The 18,730-nt window shown below is 35.2% G+C and overlaps 3 protein-coding genes across 9 annotated transcripts; 2 read left to right on the forward strand and 1 right to left on the reverse strand.

Annotated features, from left to right (window-relative positions):
- Positions 1-1,567: 1,567 nt before the first annotated feature.
- Positions 1,568-4,227, reverse strand: LOC110419503 (Vacuolar protein sorting 55 (VPS55) family protein). Of its 4 annotated transcripts, none has more exons than XM_021432594.2 (6): positions 4,089-4,227; positions 3,556-3,685; positions 2,785-2,950; positions 2,652-2,691; positions 1,981-2,065; positions 1,568-1,872 (listed from the first exon to the last, which is right to left on the reverse strand). In XM_021432594.2, the coding sequence occupies exons 3-6, from the start codon at positions 2,884-2,886 to the stop codon at positions 1,680-1,682; spliced, it is 420 nt and encodes a 139-aa protein (XP_021288269.1). In that variant the 5' UTR covers positions 2,887-2,950; positions 3,556-3,685; positions 4,089-4,227; the 3' UTR covers positions 1,568-1,679. The 4 variants fall into 4 exon arrangements, with proteins under 4 accessions (XP_021288269.1, XP_021288277.1, XP_021288284.1 ...); XM_021432602.1 differs by lacking the exon at positions 4,089-4,227 and adding an exon at positions 3,931-4,057; XM_021432609.2 differs by lacking the exon at positions 4,089-4,227 and having other exon boundaries at positions 2,785-2,914; positions 3,556-3,922.
- A 161-nt stretch (positions 4,228-4,388) lies between these two features.
- LOC110419483 (Man1-Src1p-carboxy-terminal domain protein) lies at positions 4,389-8,112 on the forward strand. 4 transcript variants are annotated; one of them, XM_021432573.2, is made up of 10 exons: positions 4,389-4,826; positions 5,251-5,378; positions 5,492-5,563; positions 5,677-5,822; positions 5,898-6,012; positions 6,098-6,178; positions 6,717-6,854; positions 7,055-7,142; positions 7,334-7,437; positions 7,574-8,112. In XM_021432573.2, the coding sequence occupies exons 1-10, from the start codon at positions 4,559-4,561 to the stop codon at positions 7,586-7,588; spliced, it is 1,155 nt and encodes a 384-aa protein (XP_021288248.1). In that variant the 5' UTR covers positions 4,389-4,558; the 3' UTR covers positions 7,589-8,112. The 4 variants fall into 4 exon arrangements, with proteins under 4 accessions (XP_021288248.1, XP_021288241.1, XP_021288234.1 ...); XM_021432566.2 differs by having other exon boundaries at positions 4,392-4,826; positions 7,334-7,480; XM_021432559.2 differs by having other exon boundaries at positions 4,396-4,826; positions 7,334-8,112.
- Positions 8,113-8,838: 726 nt separating this feature from the next.
- Positions 8,839-14,311, forward strand: LOC110412273 (S-adenosyl-L-methionine-dependent methyltransferases superfamily protein). Its single transcript, XM_021422804.2, has 7 exons — positions 8,839-9,101; positions 9,853-10,525; positions 11,196-11,406; positions 11,602-11,884; positions 12,147-12,533; positions 13,151-13,228; positions 13,711-14,311. Exons 2-7 carry the CDS (start codon positions 9,884-9,886, stop codon positions 13,946-13,948), a joined length of 1,839 nt encoding a protein of 612 aa, XP_021278479.1. The 5' UTR covers positions 8,839-9,101; positions 9,853-9,883; the 3' UTR covers positions 13,949-14,311.
- Positions 14,312-18,730: the final 4,419 nt, after the last annotated feature.

Consider the following 18,730-nt stretch of genomic DNA (forward strand, 5'->3'; position numbering starts at 1 on the left):
GGCATGTGTATAAGTCTTATATGGATTTTTACGTCATTAGCTGTTCTCATCTTGCTAAGGTCTAGTTTTTCATTGTAATGTAGTTGATTTTGGTGAAGAATTATGATTGAAAATAAATTCTTTGAAAATTATATGAAAAATTATGGTTACAGGGTGTGTGCTTGGCATTCTTGTGATTAAAGTGTTACTGTGAGTTAAAATATCTAAAACAGACATAATTTTGTTTTTTGGGGAAAAAGATTGGAAAAAATTTATGGTCAAACCATACTTTTCTCACCAGAATAGTAGGTCTTGGTCTGGGTTTGTATTTGATTGCCCACTTTTTACTGTCACAAGCCAAAAGATTTTATTTGTTGAGCTTCGTTGGCATTGCGTTTGTTGTCAAAAGGAACTTTTGCAATGCAAAAAAATTTGTTTGGTCGCAAACACAATGTTGAATGGAGCTTAACAAGAAAAGGATTTTTGGTCACAAATGCTGAAGGTCTAGTTTTTCATTGATAATGTAGTTGATTTTGGTAAAGAATTATGATTGAAAATTGTATGAAAAATTATGGTTACAGGGTGTGTGCTTGGCATTCTTGTGATTAAAGTGTTACTGTGAGTTAAAATTTTTAAAACAGTTGGGAAAAAGAATGGAAATAATTTATGGTCAAACCACACTTTTCTCGCCAGAATAGTAGGTCTTGGTCTGGGTTTGTATTTGATTACCTACTGTTAACTGTCATAAGCCAAAAGATTTCATTTGTTGAGCTTCGATGGCATTGTGTTTGTTGTTAAAAAGAACTTTTACAATGCAAAAAAATTCTTCTGGTCACAAACACAATGTCGAATGGAGCTCAACAAGAAAAGGATTTTTGGTCGTAACTGCTGAAGGTCAACTTAAGGAAAGCAAAAACCAGGGTGATAATTATTTTTCTGCTAAATATGTATGGCTATGTTCATAATAGTCACTTTCTTCTTGAGTAATTGGCTTTACAGGCAGGCAATTTCCATGTTGCTTGATTGAACTAAGTTTACTGAATATGTTCCACGGTACCCTGGCTTTTTCAGAATCAGTTTGTTCAAACTCATTATTTTCTTGATCCAACAATGTGTTATGTTCGTTGCGATTGAGGTCTTGCAGGAGTTTTTCTTCAATTTTTCTTACAAAAATGAAAACACTACCGAGTAAATATGGAAAATTTTCTGCAGAGTGCTTGGGGCCCAATCTTTTGTACTCTTTGATTGTCATCTCTATATAAAAACTAAATGATGAGGAAATGGTATAGCTGTAGGCTTGTGGTAGCTGGCTATGACAAAACGTACATGGCACTTGAGCCTGGTAAATGCTCTAGAAAGATGACTTTTTATCAGTGATCAAAACAATTCTGGTGATTCAAAGTAGGTTTTATCAAGAAAACAAGCATACCGGTAGAGACTTCTCTCACCCCATCATTGTCTAATTCTAAAGCAAGATCTCTTATGAAAGAGGTTTTTCATTTTCAATGCAACAATTGTTCATAACCAATAGTGGCACATTGGCACTCATTACTCGGACCCAAAAAAAGAATAAATCACCCAATCACTCTACAAGAACAAACATGGAATTATGGAAATAAGGCTCATCAAAACAGGGAAAGACATTGCCTCGTTTGAACTAACTTTTACAGTATTTGACATGATTGCAGATAAGTCATCTTTCAGAGGAAACTGTAGTCGTCATTATCATCCATTCGGATATAACACATAATGGCTAGTATGAATATAAAATAAGATGAGAGTTCCATTGCCAGTGCGCCCCAACCGATAACACCAGCATGCTTTAGGATAGCTGGTATTGCAATGCTTCCAACTGCAGAAGCTCCAGTCAAGAACTTTGTTGCATTGACCCAACTGTTACATTGTTCATTGGGAAGACAAATAATGAGTATTCTAATTGTGCAAGCTGTAAAAGAGGATCAAATCTTATTTATGAATAATTTTAGGGCCAAAATTAATTACCTATTGTCAGATTCAGATAAAAGAGAAGAACCATCAGAGCCCGCAAAGAACAGCAAAGGCATTGGAAGAAGCACATACATTATTACTGCAACAGCAATGAAGCATGTCAGCATGCTGAATCAGTATAAGATTCTTACTTAATTGCACAAAAAAAGTGACAGGAAAATCTCAGGCCCTCCCTGCTTACACACACTTTCACACAAAGTCACAAACTTCACACTCACTCATAAACATTGCCTACAATGTGCAATCAAGCAGCAACCCAGCAAACTCGTTAGTACCAAATATCACAGCAAAGTCACACAACAATGAAAGGAAATTAACCCAAAGAATTGTGGAAATGACACATTTCTGCATGCATGATGCATGTCCCTAGATGGTAAAATCAGTTGAATCTTAAGAAACATAGTTTTGTAGATTCAAGAGCAATTGTCTTCTTGACATGCTTCTAAATCACAGGACTAACGAGCTGATTTATGAGCATCAACCTTTGAGGTAGATATAAAGGGACACATAACATTAACAACTGAATCAGTGATAGGCTGCCTTGGATAAGTTACATACTGAAAATTTAAATTTACATTTGGAAAAAACTAACATATTCATTTGAGAATACGTAACTCAATTACAAGAAACAGCTAACTAACATCACAAACTTCACATTCACTTACTAGTTAGCATTGGCCACCAATTATTGTACAAAGCGCATGCCTGAGACACCACCATCCACAAGGAATCAGAATGACAAAAACATTTAGAGCCACAACCAAAGGTAATTAATTAACAGAGAAATGCACTACTAACCAAGATTTGCAATACAATCCCTCCCGAAACTAAAATTGCCAGAAGTGCAAGTTTTCCAGTATGCAAGCAGTTGCGCAAATAACCTGGTAAGTCTGCCATCATCCAACTTGTCTCACCTCATAGAAAACACCTGAAATGGATGTATTCTCAATTCCCCTCCCGAGACCTGATAACAATAAGTTGGACAATTCTCATCTGTCACTAGAAAAGTCGTAACCCACCAACATACAAAAAGCATCGCAATCAAATTTTTATATGCACTTTACATCTATTACTCTAACAATTTTCTCGTAACCAAAAGAAAGAAATGAAAAACCAATCAGAAAACTAAAAGATTTAGTTTAGAGCCTAACTGAAATTGATTCTGGGGTTTCCCGGTACAACCTCCAAAATTTACCCACGATTATAATTGTATATATCAGTGTAAGACTTTTCCTTTCTTAATGCTTCAGAGCTTAAAGAAGAGAATTTTCTCATTTTTTTTTTGATGTAGATCTTACGTTAATATCTGTTCAAGTCCCATCGTTTACAAGCGAAAGATTCCTTTCGTAAAAATTCTTTAAAACCCAAGAAACACAAGAAATAAGAAAAAGAATTTAACATACCCAAATGCTGAATTGTACTATAGACCCAAGAAAATTCAACCTTGTCTAAAAATAAATTCATTTCTGTAAGAGAGCAATTGAGTTGAATTCCAGGTATTCCATTGACGCAAATATAACGAATAAAGAAGTGAAAAAAAGAAAAAGAATTTTGGATTGAATACTTTACCAGGAGAGGTTGATCTGGGAACAGAGTGTTGATGAAAATTTGGGGAAATTAGGGTTTTGATTGAATTGGGTTCTGTAGTGTACCCATTAAAGGAATCAACCAGAAAATTTGGGTGTTTGTCCGGGCGCAGCTTCAAAACAGAGTAAGCAGTTGTGTGTTAATTACAGTCATATTAAAGAATATTTTACAAAAAAAGGTGTCCCAATAATAAAGTAATGAAAACTCAATGGGAGATGCCTTTATTTGCTCAACAGAGAAAATACTGCTACAGTACTCGTCTATTAAGAAAATAGTGAAAGCTAATTTCAAGAAATAAACGAAGAAGAGATAAAATTAAAATGTTGGCACATGCAAGGAACTTTTCTTTGGTATTACATCAGAACCAATTTATAAGTTGCTTTTTGCTAGTAGCTTTGGAGGTGGGTTAGCCATGTGATAACAGCCTGTGGTAGCTCAATGCTCAATATTCAAATGGAATAAGCTTGAAATTCAGATGGAAACATCAGATGCAGTAGGTCAAGTAGTGAGTTTACCAACTGGTAAATGTAAAGGAAACAGTCTGGGGTTGGAAACTTGGAATGGATGGGAATGGAAAAAGACTCAAAAGTTTAAAAATAGAAAAGAAGTGTCCAAAAATGTCTCTTTCACATGGATGGGGGCATCACTTTGGTTTTTGTGGGGAGTGCTAGAGGCAGTCGCCCCAATTCACACCATCTCCGACTGAAAAACTGAGACTGAGACCGGCAACTTCTACTAACAGGTTGCCGGTTTCTCAAGCTCTTCATTTTGTTAATGTCAAATTTACTTATCACTCGTGCTTTTACCGCTACCTTTGGAGAAGTTATTTCTATAATATTTTCCTTTTTTTGGCCAGAATAGGGAAAGAAAAATCAAATAAAGGAATCGCGAGCCTTCTCTCCTTCTCTTTTTCCTTCCTCTTCACTTTTCCCTCTCTAATTCTTCGAAAGAAATTTAACATTTTTCTTGTCGATCAAGCCTCAACATGTCTTCATCAACGCCAACGCCCAAGAAGCGTCCAAAACCGAAGCCCAATTCTCCTTCTAAATCATCAACTTCAAAATCTTCACTAAACTCGATATTAGAGCCGCCCCGGAGTTTATTCCCTTCGAAAGGAGAGTTTTTGCGGCTCATAGCGGCACTCGCAATCGCTTCCTCAGTTGCTCTCTCCTGTAACTTCTTCGCCACTTTCTTCACCTCCACCTCTAAGTCCTTCTGCGATAGCAACTTAGACTCCATCGATTCTCTCTCTGGTCAATTCTTTTACCCCTCTTCTTATTTTTTATGAGCGTTTCTTCGTTTTTGTTAAACTTTGCTTTCTGGGTGTCCTTTTATATGAATTTTAATTCATTTTGTGTATTAATTCTGGCTCTCTTGGTATCTTTTTATATGGGCTTTAATCGGGTTTGTTGGCTATATGAATTTGTGGGTAACTTTATATTTCAAGTGCCCCATGTTAGTGTTCTTTGCTCATTATGGTTATTCCATATTTCTTTCTAACCGTGACTATCAATTTTCTTCTGCCTTCCTTTATCGAGTATGTAATTAAATTTTTAAAGTATATTTTGGTGAACAAATATTTTATCTTTTTCATGATGTAGTCTAATCCTAGTTTCATATAGTCTGCTTAGAAATTATAGATTCCAATAATGTTCTGAAAAATGTGCATTACTACAGATTCTTGTGAGCCTTGTCCAAGTAATGGGGAATGTTATGAAGGCAAGTTGGAATGCATTCATGGCTATAGAAGACATGGAAAGCTGTGTGTAGAAGATCGAGATATCAATGAAACAGCTAAGAAATTTGTGTGTTCTTAGACTTTTGCTTATTCTGGTATATGAGATTCTAAGCACCGCAAATGCAATTTTTACCTTGGAATATTTATGTAACTTTTCTGATTATCATTTGTATTTTGTAGTCCAAGTGGATAGAAGTTCGCCTCTGTGAAGCTTACGCTCAAAGTTTGTGCTATGGGACTGGGACAGTTTGGGTACCCCTTGATTTTTCCATTTTGTTTAATATTAAATGCATATGCCAGTAGATTAAGTATCCCAGAGTTTATAACTTGCTGAAGCTGTTGTTCTAAATATGTACCCGTTTCAGGCTCGAGAACATGATATTTGGAATGATTTAGATGGACATGAGCTGATGCAAAATTTTGGCCCAGACAATGCCACATACTTGTCTGCGAAACAAAGGGTTATGGAGATGATAGTTAAATTATTGGAGACAAGAATAAATACCCATGGGTATGCTTATTATCATCTATTTAAAGTTTCAACACTTGGAAGCATTTAAATCACATTTCTCTTGTTTTTATACAGGATACAGGAGGTCAAGTGTCCAGATTCTCTGGCAGAATATTTCAAACCCTTTACCTGTCGTATCCGTCAATTGATCTCCAATCATGCTCTTATTATTGTGCCTGTTTGTGCAGGGGTAGTCCCTTCTAAAAGCCATCCTCTGAATGCTTTAGTTAAAAGTATCAATATTTTGACCGTTGTAACAATATTTAGTTTAACAGCTTTTAGGATTTGCAATGCTGTTTTGGAAAGTCCATCAGAAACGCTGTCTTTCAGCTAGAATAGAAGAGCTTTACCATCAGGTGTGCAAGTTTTTCCATGTACAGTTATGGTTAATTAATGGTTTATTTTCCTTACCTTCTGCATGTCAAGCTCTTTTGGAGGTCGTCTTTTGCGTTTTAGTTTAACGCCTAAAATTCTCAGCATTATTTTACCCAGCGGTTGTGAACAGTCTGCTGAGATAGATTCCAAATAGATGTGGGCTTAAACTAAGTGATGTTTTTTAATATATATAAAAATGACCACCTTATAATGAGTAGAACTGGGGATATAGAAGCAGGGGATGGATAAAGAAAAAAGAAAAGGATAGCATAGCAAAATGTGAGATAGGTTGTTATCAAAATACATGAAGCATTCTGTAAATGTTCTTGCTGTAAAATTGCAGACTTTAGAATAACCATTTTTTATCCCTCATTGTTATGCTCAAGAAATGATTGCTTAAAAAAATTTCATGCTTTCATTATGTTTAACTTGATCCCCACATCTAAAGTGATTATATCAAATTATAAAGCAATTTGAACATCATTAAGAAATTGATAATCGAATTGTTTCAATTGTTAGGTCTGTGACATACTTGAGGAGAAAACCTTGAGGTCAAAGAGCGTCAATGGTGGAGGTGAATCATGGGTTGTTGCCTCATGGTTGCGGGATCATCTTCTTTTTCCTAGGGAAAGAAAGGATCCTCAATTATGGAAAAAGGTATTTTCACTTGCTTGTGTTCATTAGTCAAATTATCTGTACCTAATCATGGATTTATTTTTTCTTTTCTTTTTTCTTTCCTAATGTGTTAGAACTAATCCCTGATGCAATTTTATGTTAATACATTGAAGTGCCAATTAATTGTAATCAACTAGGCTATAAGATTTTAAAACTTGATTCAATCTTCAACTTATTTTCAGGTTGAGGAGTTGGTACAGGAAGATTCTCGAGTAGATCGCTACCCCAAGCTTATTAAGGGTGAATCAAAAGTCGTGTGGGAATGGCAAGGTTCAAAATCTATATTTGTGTGTTTTACTTTTTCAATTAAGATGCTTACAGTTTTCCAAAACTCTTTCATGTTGTTGTTGTATGTTGAGTATTAGTCAAAGGAGCTTCTTCAGAACCATAACACATCGTTAGGGTAGCATCTTTGGAGTGACTCTTTCAATCTTGATTTGTTCATTTTAATTTCTTTGTAGTTGAAGGTTCTTTGAGCTCTTCCAGGATGAGAAAAAAGGGGGAGGGAGTCACATCGAAACCAGATGGAGGCATCAACACAAACTCAAATCAATCAGACCACAAAGTGAAGGCTGCTGTGCTTCAGGACACTTTATCTGTGCATTAAAGTTTTTTTTTCCTCTTCTGATGTCGGCTTCAGTGTTCTCTTTTAATTTGGTTTCATATTTGTCTGATATGCACAAACCATAATGTTCATGCAGAACCTAAAGCACTGATGCTTTAACATTGCCACATGGGGATGTATTGAGAATGGTCAGAACAGCCTCTTTTCAACCTCTATGTCCTCTAAGCAGTAGCAGAAGACTTTCATTCATTATAGCTTTTATTTAAGGGTTTTTGCCGGATTAATCAAGGTGTTAAGAGATTGATGAACAAAGTGAAAGTTTCCACCATTTGACAGTGGAGCTAGTCTTTGGAGATTGTTTTTGGAGGTTAAAATACATCCCCTTGTACACGCCCCACCAGGTTCCTGTAAACCATTGAACGTCATACAGCACAGCTTATTCCTCTTCTGTTGCATTAGGAAATCGGCATCCCAATTGGGGATTTTGGTGTTTCAAGAATTTGGACTTATGGTATAAACAATGTAATCTATATTGCTTCCCTTCATGCTTGTGTTTTAAACTCTCAAAGTAGGTGAAAATACCACAAAAATTCTTCTGTTTTGATGCGAAACTATCACTCTCACAGTTTCACTGGAAAGATAATCAGTCTATGGTTAGAGCTTGTACTATTCAAATTTCTGATGCCAATGGAGCTCATGCTGATGGGATGAACAACCAATTTCATCTAACTGCTCCTATGTCATAACTTTGGAGACAGATTCAAGAGAAAATGGTAACCCATGCCCCTGCACCTTCGTGCACACACTTTTGTTTCCGTTTTCTAATCCTTGTCAGCTGTCATACTGATTAGTGGGTCCAAATTTCCCAATAATTTTAGTGTAAGAAAAATCTGGGGATAACGCTTATGTGTCTATTCAATCTTAAGTCTCAAATTCTCAAGTATAGATCACAAATTCTGTCCTTGTGCGTAGATCTAGTACTAGTACGCATGATACAATGACGTTTCAATTAAACAATAGCAACTCAACTATATTCAATGGAGATATTGATGATTCTTTATTCGTTTCAAACATTATCAAAGTTCTTCAACACGGTAGTGTCGGCAAGGGTGCAGATGTGACTTCACAAATTAGGTGAAATACACTTTCAACAAAATATGGTCCTAACCCCAAATTATTGCTGCATTTTGAATTGTGTTTTCTTTTCCTGAATTTCCTTATGCAATTACATTATGTGGCCTCTTCCATCGACTTTTCCATAGTATTAGAAAAATAAATCTAACTATATATAGTATCAATGGATGACATAATCGCAAGGCAGAAGCAAATCTAGGAGAAGTCAAGTAGCATTGTTTTAGTTGTTTACCCATTTTCCTGCTTTGGACATTGATTGGATTAAAACAGAACAGTGCGTCCCCGACCTCGATTACTCCTGTGTAAACTCAAACGAGATAAAAACAAGTGAATATGCCATTTTAACCGACTTTTGTGTGCGTATAAGAGAGATAAAAGACACACCCTTTACTGTAAATCCAACGTCTTTCAAGTCTCTACCATTCTCTCACCGAAACACTCTCCACTCATTTGCTCTCTGGAGATCCAGAGAGAGATATTCAAGCAAAAGGGCTCTGCTTAGAGCACTTTCTTTCTTTCTTTTTTTCTGGGTATTTTTCTTTGATCCCATGTTCTATCTTTCTCCATTTTTGTGCTTTAAAGTTCGTAGCTTTTTATGCTACTATTTTTGCTTGAACTTTTGCTTTATTTTTGCTTATATTGTTTGCTCTCTTGAGATCCATGCATGTTGTTTTCTTTTTATTTGATGGATTCAAGATGTGAGATTTCTACTTCAGTTAATGGATCTCACTTTTTCAGTTTGTTTTCTGTGTTTTGAGATGTAAAATAAGGTGGATATGTTTAGACCCATTTGATAAAAACGCCAGCTTTTTAGTTGATTTCTTAGGTTTACTTTATAGAAAATTTATAAAGAACTGAACTCTTTTCGTAATGCTCTTGAGGCTGTAAAACTTGATTGATCCCAAGTAGAGAAGTAAGTGCAGAAGAACTCTGAGCTTGTTGGGAGTGAAGTGGATTATTTTGAAATGTTATTACCTGCAAAGGTGGAATTATTATTTACTTTATTTATTTCTTAGGTTACTATATCTGCTTTTAAAATTTGGTATTTTGCTGACAATAAAATTGATCTAAATCCTTAGGATTTTGAAATTCTTTTTATATCCTGTTAACTTTACATTTGGCGCCTTAGTGAATTTTTTGGTTGCTATTAGTTGAAGCAAGTGTAGTGTACACAATTGGAACATTATGAATAGTTTCTCTTAACGTTTTGGTATTTATCTCTTACTTTACCATTATGTATCCATGGAAATTCATTATGTTCTAACTTACTTCTCCTCACAGTGTGCTTTGGGGAATTTGTCACCCTCTAATCATGGCATCCAAGCACAATCCATCAGGCAACAGAACACGAAGCCCACTATCTATATTTGCTGTGATTGGTTTATGCTGTTTCTTTTACATTCTGGGAGCATGGCAGAGAAGTGGTTTTGGCAAAGGAGATAGTATAGCATTGGCAGTAACCAAGCAGACAGACTGCAGTATCTTCACCAATTTAAACTTTGAAACTCATCACAATGATGTAGAGATTGTTGAGCATTCCAAACCAAAAGCTGTGGTGTTTAAGCCATGTGATTTAAAATACACTGATTACACCCCTTGCCAAGAGCAAGACCGTGCCATGAAGTTTCCTAGGGATAACATGATTTACAGGGAAAGGCACTGTCCTGCTGAAGAAGAAAAATTACATTGTCTCATTCCAGCTCCCAAAGGGTATATGACACCATTTGAATGGCCAAAGAGTCGTGACTATGTCCATTATTCTAATGTTCCTCACAAAAGCCTGACAGTTGAGAAGGCTGTCCAGAACTGGGTACAGTTCAAAGGAAATGTGTTCAAATTTCCAGGTGGAGGAACTATGTTTCCTCAAGGTGCAGATGCTTATATTGATGAGCTTGCATCAGTCATCCCAATAGCAGATGGTTCTGTCAGAACAGCATTGGACACCGGTTGTGGAGTATGTTGATTTTTCGAGAATATGTTATCCCTCTTTAGTTGAGAATTTATGATGCTGTTATGCATTTGCTTTCTTTTGGGGCCAGGGGTGTTTAGTAATTTACAATGCAGTTTACTTCTTAGCTATTCCCTTCACATTTTATTCTTCTGCAAACTGTGAGCTTATGAATTATTTGAGTGTCTGACTTCCCTAAAATAATGTATATAGGCATGGTTTTTTAGTCTTAGAATATACCATAGTGAAGTGCGGAATATTTAATCAACTGCGTATTTTTTTTTGTTGCATATACAAACATGCTATATGTCTAAGTCTGTAGGATTAAGCTAGTCCACACTTGATAAAGCATCCCCATAACTACTATGTCTAATAGGAACTGATTGTATTGGTTAATAGATATATTAAGGAGCTTATATACTGAGAATTGAGATTACATAACTTTGTGCTCATGAATATTCTTTTCTCCTTCATCATTTATTTACATTTAGTCATCACATATACTCTTTTGTTCTTGGATCTCTATCTTACTGACCACAGTCTGTCTATCTCTCCATCATATTAGAGGTCGAACGATTTCCATAATGTTCTTGTTGCCAACAATCATCATCAAAGCACCAGTTTGGCATTTTATTCAGCAGGATTACCTGCACTAATAGAAACAATCATAATGTAGGTCGCAAGTTGGGGCGCATACATGATGAAGAGAAATGTTCTGGCTATGTCTTTTGCACCTCGGGACAATCATGAAGCACAGGTACAGTTTGCACTGGAGCGAGGTGTACCTGCTGTTGTTGGTGTTCTTGGATCTATAAACCTTCCATATCCCTCCAGAGCATTTGATATGGCTCAGTGTTCTCGATGCCTAATACCATGGACTGCAAATGGTAATTGGTAATAATGAACATGTTAGCTGTGAAATCATGTAGTACTTTTGTTTTCTTTTTCACCATGCTTTTCTGGTATATTGTTCAGTAATTAAGTATGGTTAGAAGTTGGAACTAAACAATAAGAAGCCAACAATGAATTTTAAAACTACCAGGAAATTGATGATGCTTCTACACGTCTACCTGTTTACTCAGATGGGATGTACTTAATGGAAGTTGATAGAGTCCTGAGGCCTGGTGGATACTGGGTCTTGTCTGGCCCTCCAATTAATTGGAAGACCTACTACAAAACGTGGAAGCGATCTAAGGAAGATCTCAAGGCTGAGCAAAGAAAGATTGAAGAGCTAGCTGAACTTCTTTGCTGGGAGAAAAAATATGAGAAGGGAGATATTGCTATTTTCCAAAAAAAAGTAAATGACAAATCCTGCCGCCGGAAGTCTGCCAATATATGTGAATCAAGGGATGCCGATGATGTTTGGTGAGTTTTCTTGTGATTTGCATTTTCTCTCTTAAGATTGATTCACTAGTCGGTAAGAGCTTTGCTATTTCATCATTGATTTCAATTATCATATATTTATTAGTAAAATAGTATTTGGTTTAAGAGTGTTGTGGGTGCATATCAAGCACAGCGAAATCGTTGTATTCTATGTGTCATTTCCACTTCTGACTCTTCTATATGTAAAGTTGTTATTTTCTTTTTGTATTATCACCGTAATTCTTTCTTCTTTGGCGCGTTTTAGGTACAAGAAAATGGAAACGTGCATAACCCCTTTCCCTAAGGTAAGTAGTTCAAGTGAAGTGGCAGGAGGGGAGTTGAAGAAGTACCCAGCTAGGCTTTTTGGCGTCCCTCCTCGGATAGCCAAAGGACTTGTTGATGGGGTCTCAGCTGAATCTTACCAGGAGGACAATAAGCTCTGGAAGAAGCATGTAAATGCTTACAAAAGAATAAATAAATTGATTGGTACTGCAAGATACCGAAACGTGATGGACATGAATGCAGGTCTTGGAGGATTTGCAGCATCACTTGAATCACCAAAGTCTTGGGTGATGAATGTTGTGCCCACAATTGCTAAGAACACCTTAGGGATTATCTATGAGAGAGGTCTAATTGGAATATACCATGACTGGTATGTCTCAATCTTTGTTCTCTATTGTCTCTGTGATTAATTTAACTAGTTCCATATTGAGTTCCTTTTTTTCTTTTTCATCCTCAAAATTATACTGTTAATTATCATAGGGAAATAGAGTGAGGAGGTTTACAAAAGAGTTTATTTGTTCTTGTGGTGTAGAAACAGTGGAAAGTAGAGTACCTGATTATAAGTCCTCTGTTCAGAAGTCATGATGTACTGATGCGTAGGGAAAATACATTTTATAGACTTGTTTTTGTAGTTACTGGTGTATCAACTTTCTGCATAACTCATTAACCACCAGCACCATCATGATATTGGACATGTGACCTATATTAGTTAAATAAATTACTATAGATTTCAACTAAATGCACATTACTTAAGGCCTTTGGCACACTGACACTTACCAGAGAAAGAGAAGCTCGAAGTAGCTTAGCTAAAGGCCGTCTCAAATACTTTGCAATTGCAGAGCTAGTGACAATTTGAGGGCATTGAAATCATTAGTCATATCTTATTTTTTAGTGACTCCTCTTTTTATGGAATATAACTCATAAAAACTTCATAAATGAACCACCGCAAACTCCATTGGTGACATTTTCATTTCTTATTTGTTACAGGTGCGAAGGTTTCTCTACATATCCAAGAACATATGACTTTATTCATGCCAATGGTGTCTTTAGCTTGTATCAAAACAAGTAAGTCTCTTTTTCACCTTTTTCCAATGTGCCATGTTTTATGTGTGATTTCCTTTTCATCTTTTTCCAAAAGTGCTTAATTCAGCATACAATTCAATATGCTTTCAGTGAACCATAGCTCACCACATCTTTAAAACCTTTTAAAATCAAAATTAATAAATGTTGGTTTGACGAGGTGAAGAGTTATGGTTCACTGATAGTGTGGTGAATATAAAGTAATTAAACATTAAATGCCAACTTTGACTGCCATCATATGGCTGAAAGTTTATTTTGGAATAACTCTTAGACTCCGTATTGACAAGAGTTTTTGTTTCTCAAAACAAAAATTAGATATTCGTAGCTTTGCAATGCAAAAAATGCTGACTGCATTATTCAATTTTCTTAATTAACTTACTGCTCAATGAACGGATTCTTGTTTGGACCACTTCATTGAAGACCGGGTGAAAGTGTTTCATTACCTATAAATTTATGATCAATTGCAGGTGTAACTTTGAATACATCCTTCTGGAAATGGATCGCATTTTGCGACCTGAAGGGGCTGTTATCTTCCGGGATGATGTTGATGTTCTAAACAAGGTCCGGAGAATTGCTGGAGGCATGAGATGGAACACCAAGATGATGGATCATGAGGATGGCCCCCTTGTGCCAGAGAAGATGCTAGTTGCAGTTAAACAATACTGGGTTGGTAGCAGTGGAAACAGCACCTCCAATGATCAATAAACCATGTCAACAGGTCATCTGTTTGGAGGTAAAAAATCAAGGCAAGGTTAAGATGCCAACTGGTGATTAAATTGCTCGAGGCTGAGGGACTGAAGAGTTCCAATCCGCAATCCTCAAAGAGAGGCATAAGTTCTTACATTTTGTTATTTGTGATGTAGAGAATATACACACACGATTATGGTAGTCAGTGTTTTTGGATGTGATTCTGGAAGGAAAGTGTAACGTTTATTTGTGTAGCTTCCCAAATAATTAAGCCTAGATTACAGGAATGCATAGTGATGACAATCAAAAAATGACATGCATGATCGTCATTATGCATCTCAAAATTGACCACATTGCTATTTACCTTTTTCATTCCTCTTACTTGACTTTCTTTATCTTGATCTGTCATCTTGCCATGTTCATATTTCATGCTTCAAGGCACTCTAGAACTGCAAGGAAGGTTATGGGTTAAACCAAAATTGTCCAAAAGCAGAATAATGTCATTGAAACAATTTATGCTGCTTGCAAAAGCAGAGTATGAACCTTACCCGGCTGCCTCCGGTAAACTGAACCATCAGCATCCCACTTTACCTAATAATTGATTAGCGATGACCAGGTTCGTCCTGGACATCGCGGCCAAACCATCACCTCTCGGTGGCGGACCACCAGAATAAATGGACAATCAAGTTAGCACAATCTATCTTTTGATCGGGTGTGAGTTGGTGAATGGGGAATCACTTTTAACTGTCTGGTGCCGTTGCTCAATTGCTTTGGTAGGCCCACTTCATGCCCGGGCTGTTCTCTCCATTTACACCCACGCAGTGCTGTCAAGGAACCCTGCCCAACGCACCCAAAGAAGTCTGTTTCACAGATGTATCATCAACTCAAGACATCACATGATTTTTAACTGATCTCAACAACTTGATTTTGACCATCCCTCCGCTCAAAATGTACGTTGAATACCAAAGTTTCCTGCTCATAATGCATTTGATTCATGTATCTTACACTAAACAAGTTTCACAGTAAAAACCCATCAATATTTCAGAAAGAGATTTAAACAAGTAACTTTTTGCAAAAAATATTTTGCTACCAATTAGAACAAGGTATAAGCAAAAGGGATAGAGAGAGGGGGTTAGAGTTTTAAACAAGCTTTACCAGATCAGTTTTGTTGTGTCCTTTCATCAAGGAAAAGTATCCTCAACAACAACTATCGTGTCAAACAAAAATTGTCCACTTTCTTCGAAACCACCCACATCATTGTTTTACATGAATTCCACCTTGACATATGGACCAATTCTGTGGTCTTGATTACAATGTAGCCATGACCATCCCCTCCAAAATTTGTTGCTCTTTGCCTAGTAGCTTCAGATAGCCTCGCCAGTGTCCCAATGACCCTTGGCAACAGAGAAATGACCCTTCTTGTGGTGAATAAGTAGGCAAAAGGATTTGGATGATTGATAGTCCAATTGCACCCCCTACACCCTGTCACCCCTACATTTGTTATGTACTTTGCAGACCATGAACCGGCACCTACAAGCACAGCAAATTTTACCAATTTAATGTTGGATGCCAGCTATCATTACATTAGTTTAGCTGATACCTCAACAGGCTCAAGTTTTAGATAACTCAGATTCAGAATAATTTTAATCTTGGGTTACAATATTCATCAACGGGATGAACGATGTAAGTTAAATTTCGCAATCTTCCTCCCTGGAAAATCCCCATAACAGTTTAACTGAGCAAAGAAGAAATTTTAGCATGAACCTTGCTCCCTCCTACTACATTCACCTTTAAACCTAGCCTTACTATTTCATTCCTATAATGGCAAACCGAATTAGCCACTGCGGCCTAGGGATAGGTACGGTCCTTACCCATTATGTCAAGGTTTCACCTAGCTTTGGTACTACATCTTACGTATAGTAGTTGAAAGAATATTAATTAAGTAATCAAAATGAGCCAAAATCTTTAAATGGAAGGCCTCTATAGAGCAATCTTGTATTTCTAATAAAGCAATTCAGATGCTGCACGTGTATAAATATTTTTAAAATAAAACCAATTATAAAATTTTGACGTATTGCCAAATAAAATCGGATAACTACAATATACGTAAGGTATAATTTTTTTAAAAAAATTTAAATTATTAAAAAATTTAAATAAATTTTTATTTTTTATTATATTTAATTAAATTTTTATATTTTTATTTTAAGTCAAATAAGTTCTTATACTTTTATTTTAAATTAAATTAATTTTTTTAATTAATGATTGATTTAATTAAAATATCACTTGTCATTCTATTATTATGTAATATATTAAAATGTCATAATTGATTATATGATATATTAACATATTATAATTGATGATTACGTAATATACTAATATAATATGATGACATAAACATGTGGTATTTTTCAATTTTCATACTAACATTATATCAATGTCATATATATATATAATAATAAATAATATTTTAATTAATAAAAATTAATCAATCATTATTTATATAAATTTATTTGACTCAAATAAAAATATAAAACTTAATTAAATGTAATAAAAAATAAGAATTCATTTGAAATTTTTTAACTACTTCAAGAACTTTTTCAAACATTATGTCTACAAGTAATTATTCAAATATGTTTTATTTTAAAAAATTTGGATTCAAAATTTCAAATTCTCTTCCTATACATAATTATAATTTACATTTTTTTTATCTAGAGAAATTAAGAAAAAAAAAACTAGAAAAAGTAATTTGATTCATATCACTGAGCACGTAATTTGGTACCAACATTGATAAGAAAGCAATTCAACTTGCAGAATAAAGATAAGGAAGAGAAAATAGACGACGCATCTAATAATGTCACATTGCATCCACCAAATAACAAATTCCAATAAGAAAAGACAAAAATAAACATAGCATGTGTAACAATTAGAGAAGTTTCATTTTTGTGGCTCTGAAGCAAAGTGGGAGGAGGGAGGAGGGTCTAACAAAACAGTGAAGATCGGTGTGCCTCATATGATGAAAAAGGCAGGTGAAGCTCCATTATTAACAAAGGCAAATAGTACTAATATTTGGATTTTTTCTAAAGGTTAAGTTTTGAACTTAAGGCATTTGACCAGAGAAACTGCTAAAATTTGTAAATGATTGAGCCCCATTTTTGAAGCTGTTGAAACAATTATGAGAATGAGGGAGAGAGGGGACAAAGATCTAACCATTTGATCCTGTGGGGTTTTCCACTAGCACTATCTCAGCATAAAATGGCAGAAGAAGAAAAGATAAGGGTGAGTTTTGCTTCTTTCATCTATCACTATTGTGTCTCCAAAATTGATGGGTGATTGGAAATTTTGTTCATTTTAATTTGGACATATTATATGTAGACATTTCCCATCAAGAAAATTGTTGAGAAATTGAATTGTTTTGATTACATATTTGATAACATGTTGACAAGTAGAACTCTCTGTTTATATGTTTTATCTTGGACTGTATCAATTAGAAAATAATTCATTCTTAATTTTCCATAAAAAAAGAATGGGTAATTTGTTTCTATTTATATGTGAATTTTCTTAATGTTAATAATGAGGCTGACGTTGTGGTACTTGTTATAACATTAACCATAACTAATAAACAATTCAAACTTAATTGCATGGACAGAGAAATGCAGAACCAATAATGGCAAATAAGTATTTATATCTCTCCTTTTATTATTTTAAATTGGGAAAGCATTCAAAGCTGGGGTGATGCTTTAACCAGATGGAGGGCTGGTTAAGGACAAGTCGAAGCAGCACAAAGCGAAAGTTTGCTTCTACTTGCTATGGAAAGAGAATGGGATTTATGTGAAGTCTATGTTGGAACAGTTGTGCCTGGGATTTCATCCATGCTTATGGATAGGCTTTGAAGACTTTGAAAAAGAATTGTCATGGTGCTGAAAACGTGAGCCATTTAATTCAGTATACGAGATCTTGACTTTCAAGAAAATAAATATGATGTGGTCCAGTAAAGAGAACTTTAATCGAAATTTTGTAATAACTGTGTACCTAACAGTACACTTAATTTTTTTTCTGTGAAGAAAATTACATATATGTTCAAAAAAGAAAAACAACATAAAACTTATACAAGTAATTTTACACAAGATAAGGAGTCGAATTAATAACCATTAAATGCGTTGAGAAATAAAGGATTGAGGTGGTCCAAATTAGTATCAGCTAACTCCAGTTTGCCTAGACCTAATTAATCTCTAGGAATTTTGAGGGTAAATTGGCCTTTGCTTTAATTAGCCTTGTCTACCTGCTAGATCCACATCTTTCCTATCATGCAAATGGAATGACTTCCAACTCAACATGTATTTGCTAGAAGGAGTCTTTTCTAACCAGTAACCGACACTGACTTCCTCACTGTTCATTAGGATTAGGTTAACGTGTTCTCCATACCATTATCGAAAGTTGCATACATTTTGAGTAATCTTTTGAAATGTGGGATGCATGAAAAGAGTATGTAAATCATTTTTGTAATCTTTCAATTTGGCCCAAGGTGCATGCATCGGAGGAGATAATCCTCTATCTTTACCCTAATTTTATTATCTTTTTTTGAAAGATTTTTCTCCATTTTGATAAAAAAAAAAAAGAAATTGAGATCGACACTTCATGATAATTTTTTTGCAAAATGTTGGGTTCATTCTTTTTATAATTTTTTTTCTAATTATATTTTGAGAAATTTTGCATTACCGTTACCAGATGCAAGATCTTAAAATCATAATAAAATTTGTAAAAACGAAGATAACAAATATATTGTAACGCAATAAATAGAAA

This window comes from Theobroma umbraticum, unplaced genomic scaffold, assembly GCF_002168275.2.
Source record: "Theobroma umbraticum cultivar Fairchild unplaced genomic scaffold, ASM216827v3 scaffold_30.0, whole genome shotgun sequence".
Classification (NCBI taxonomy): domain Eukaryota; kingdom Viridiplantae; phylum Streptophyta; class Magnoliopsida; order Malvales; family Malvaceae; genus Theobroma; species Theobroma umbraticum.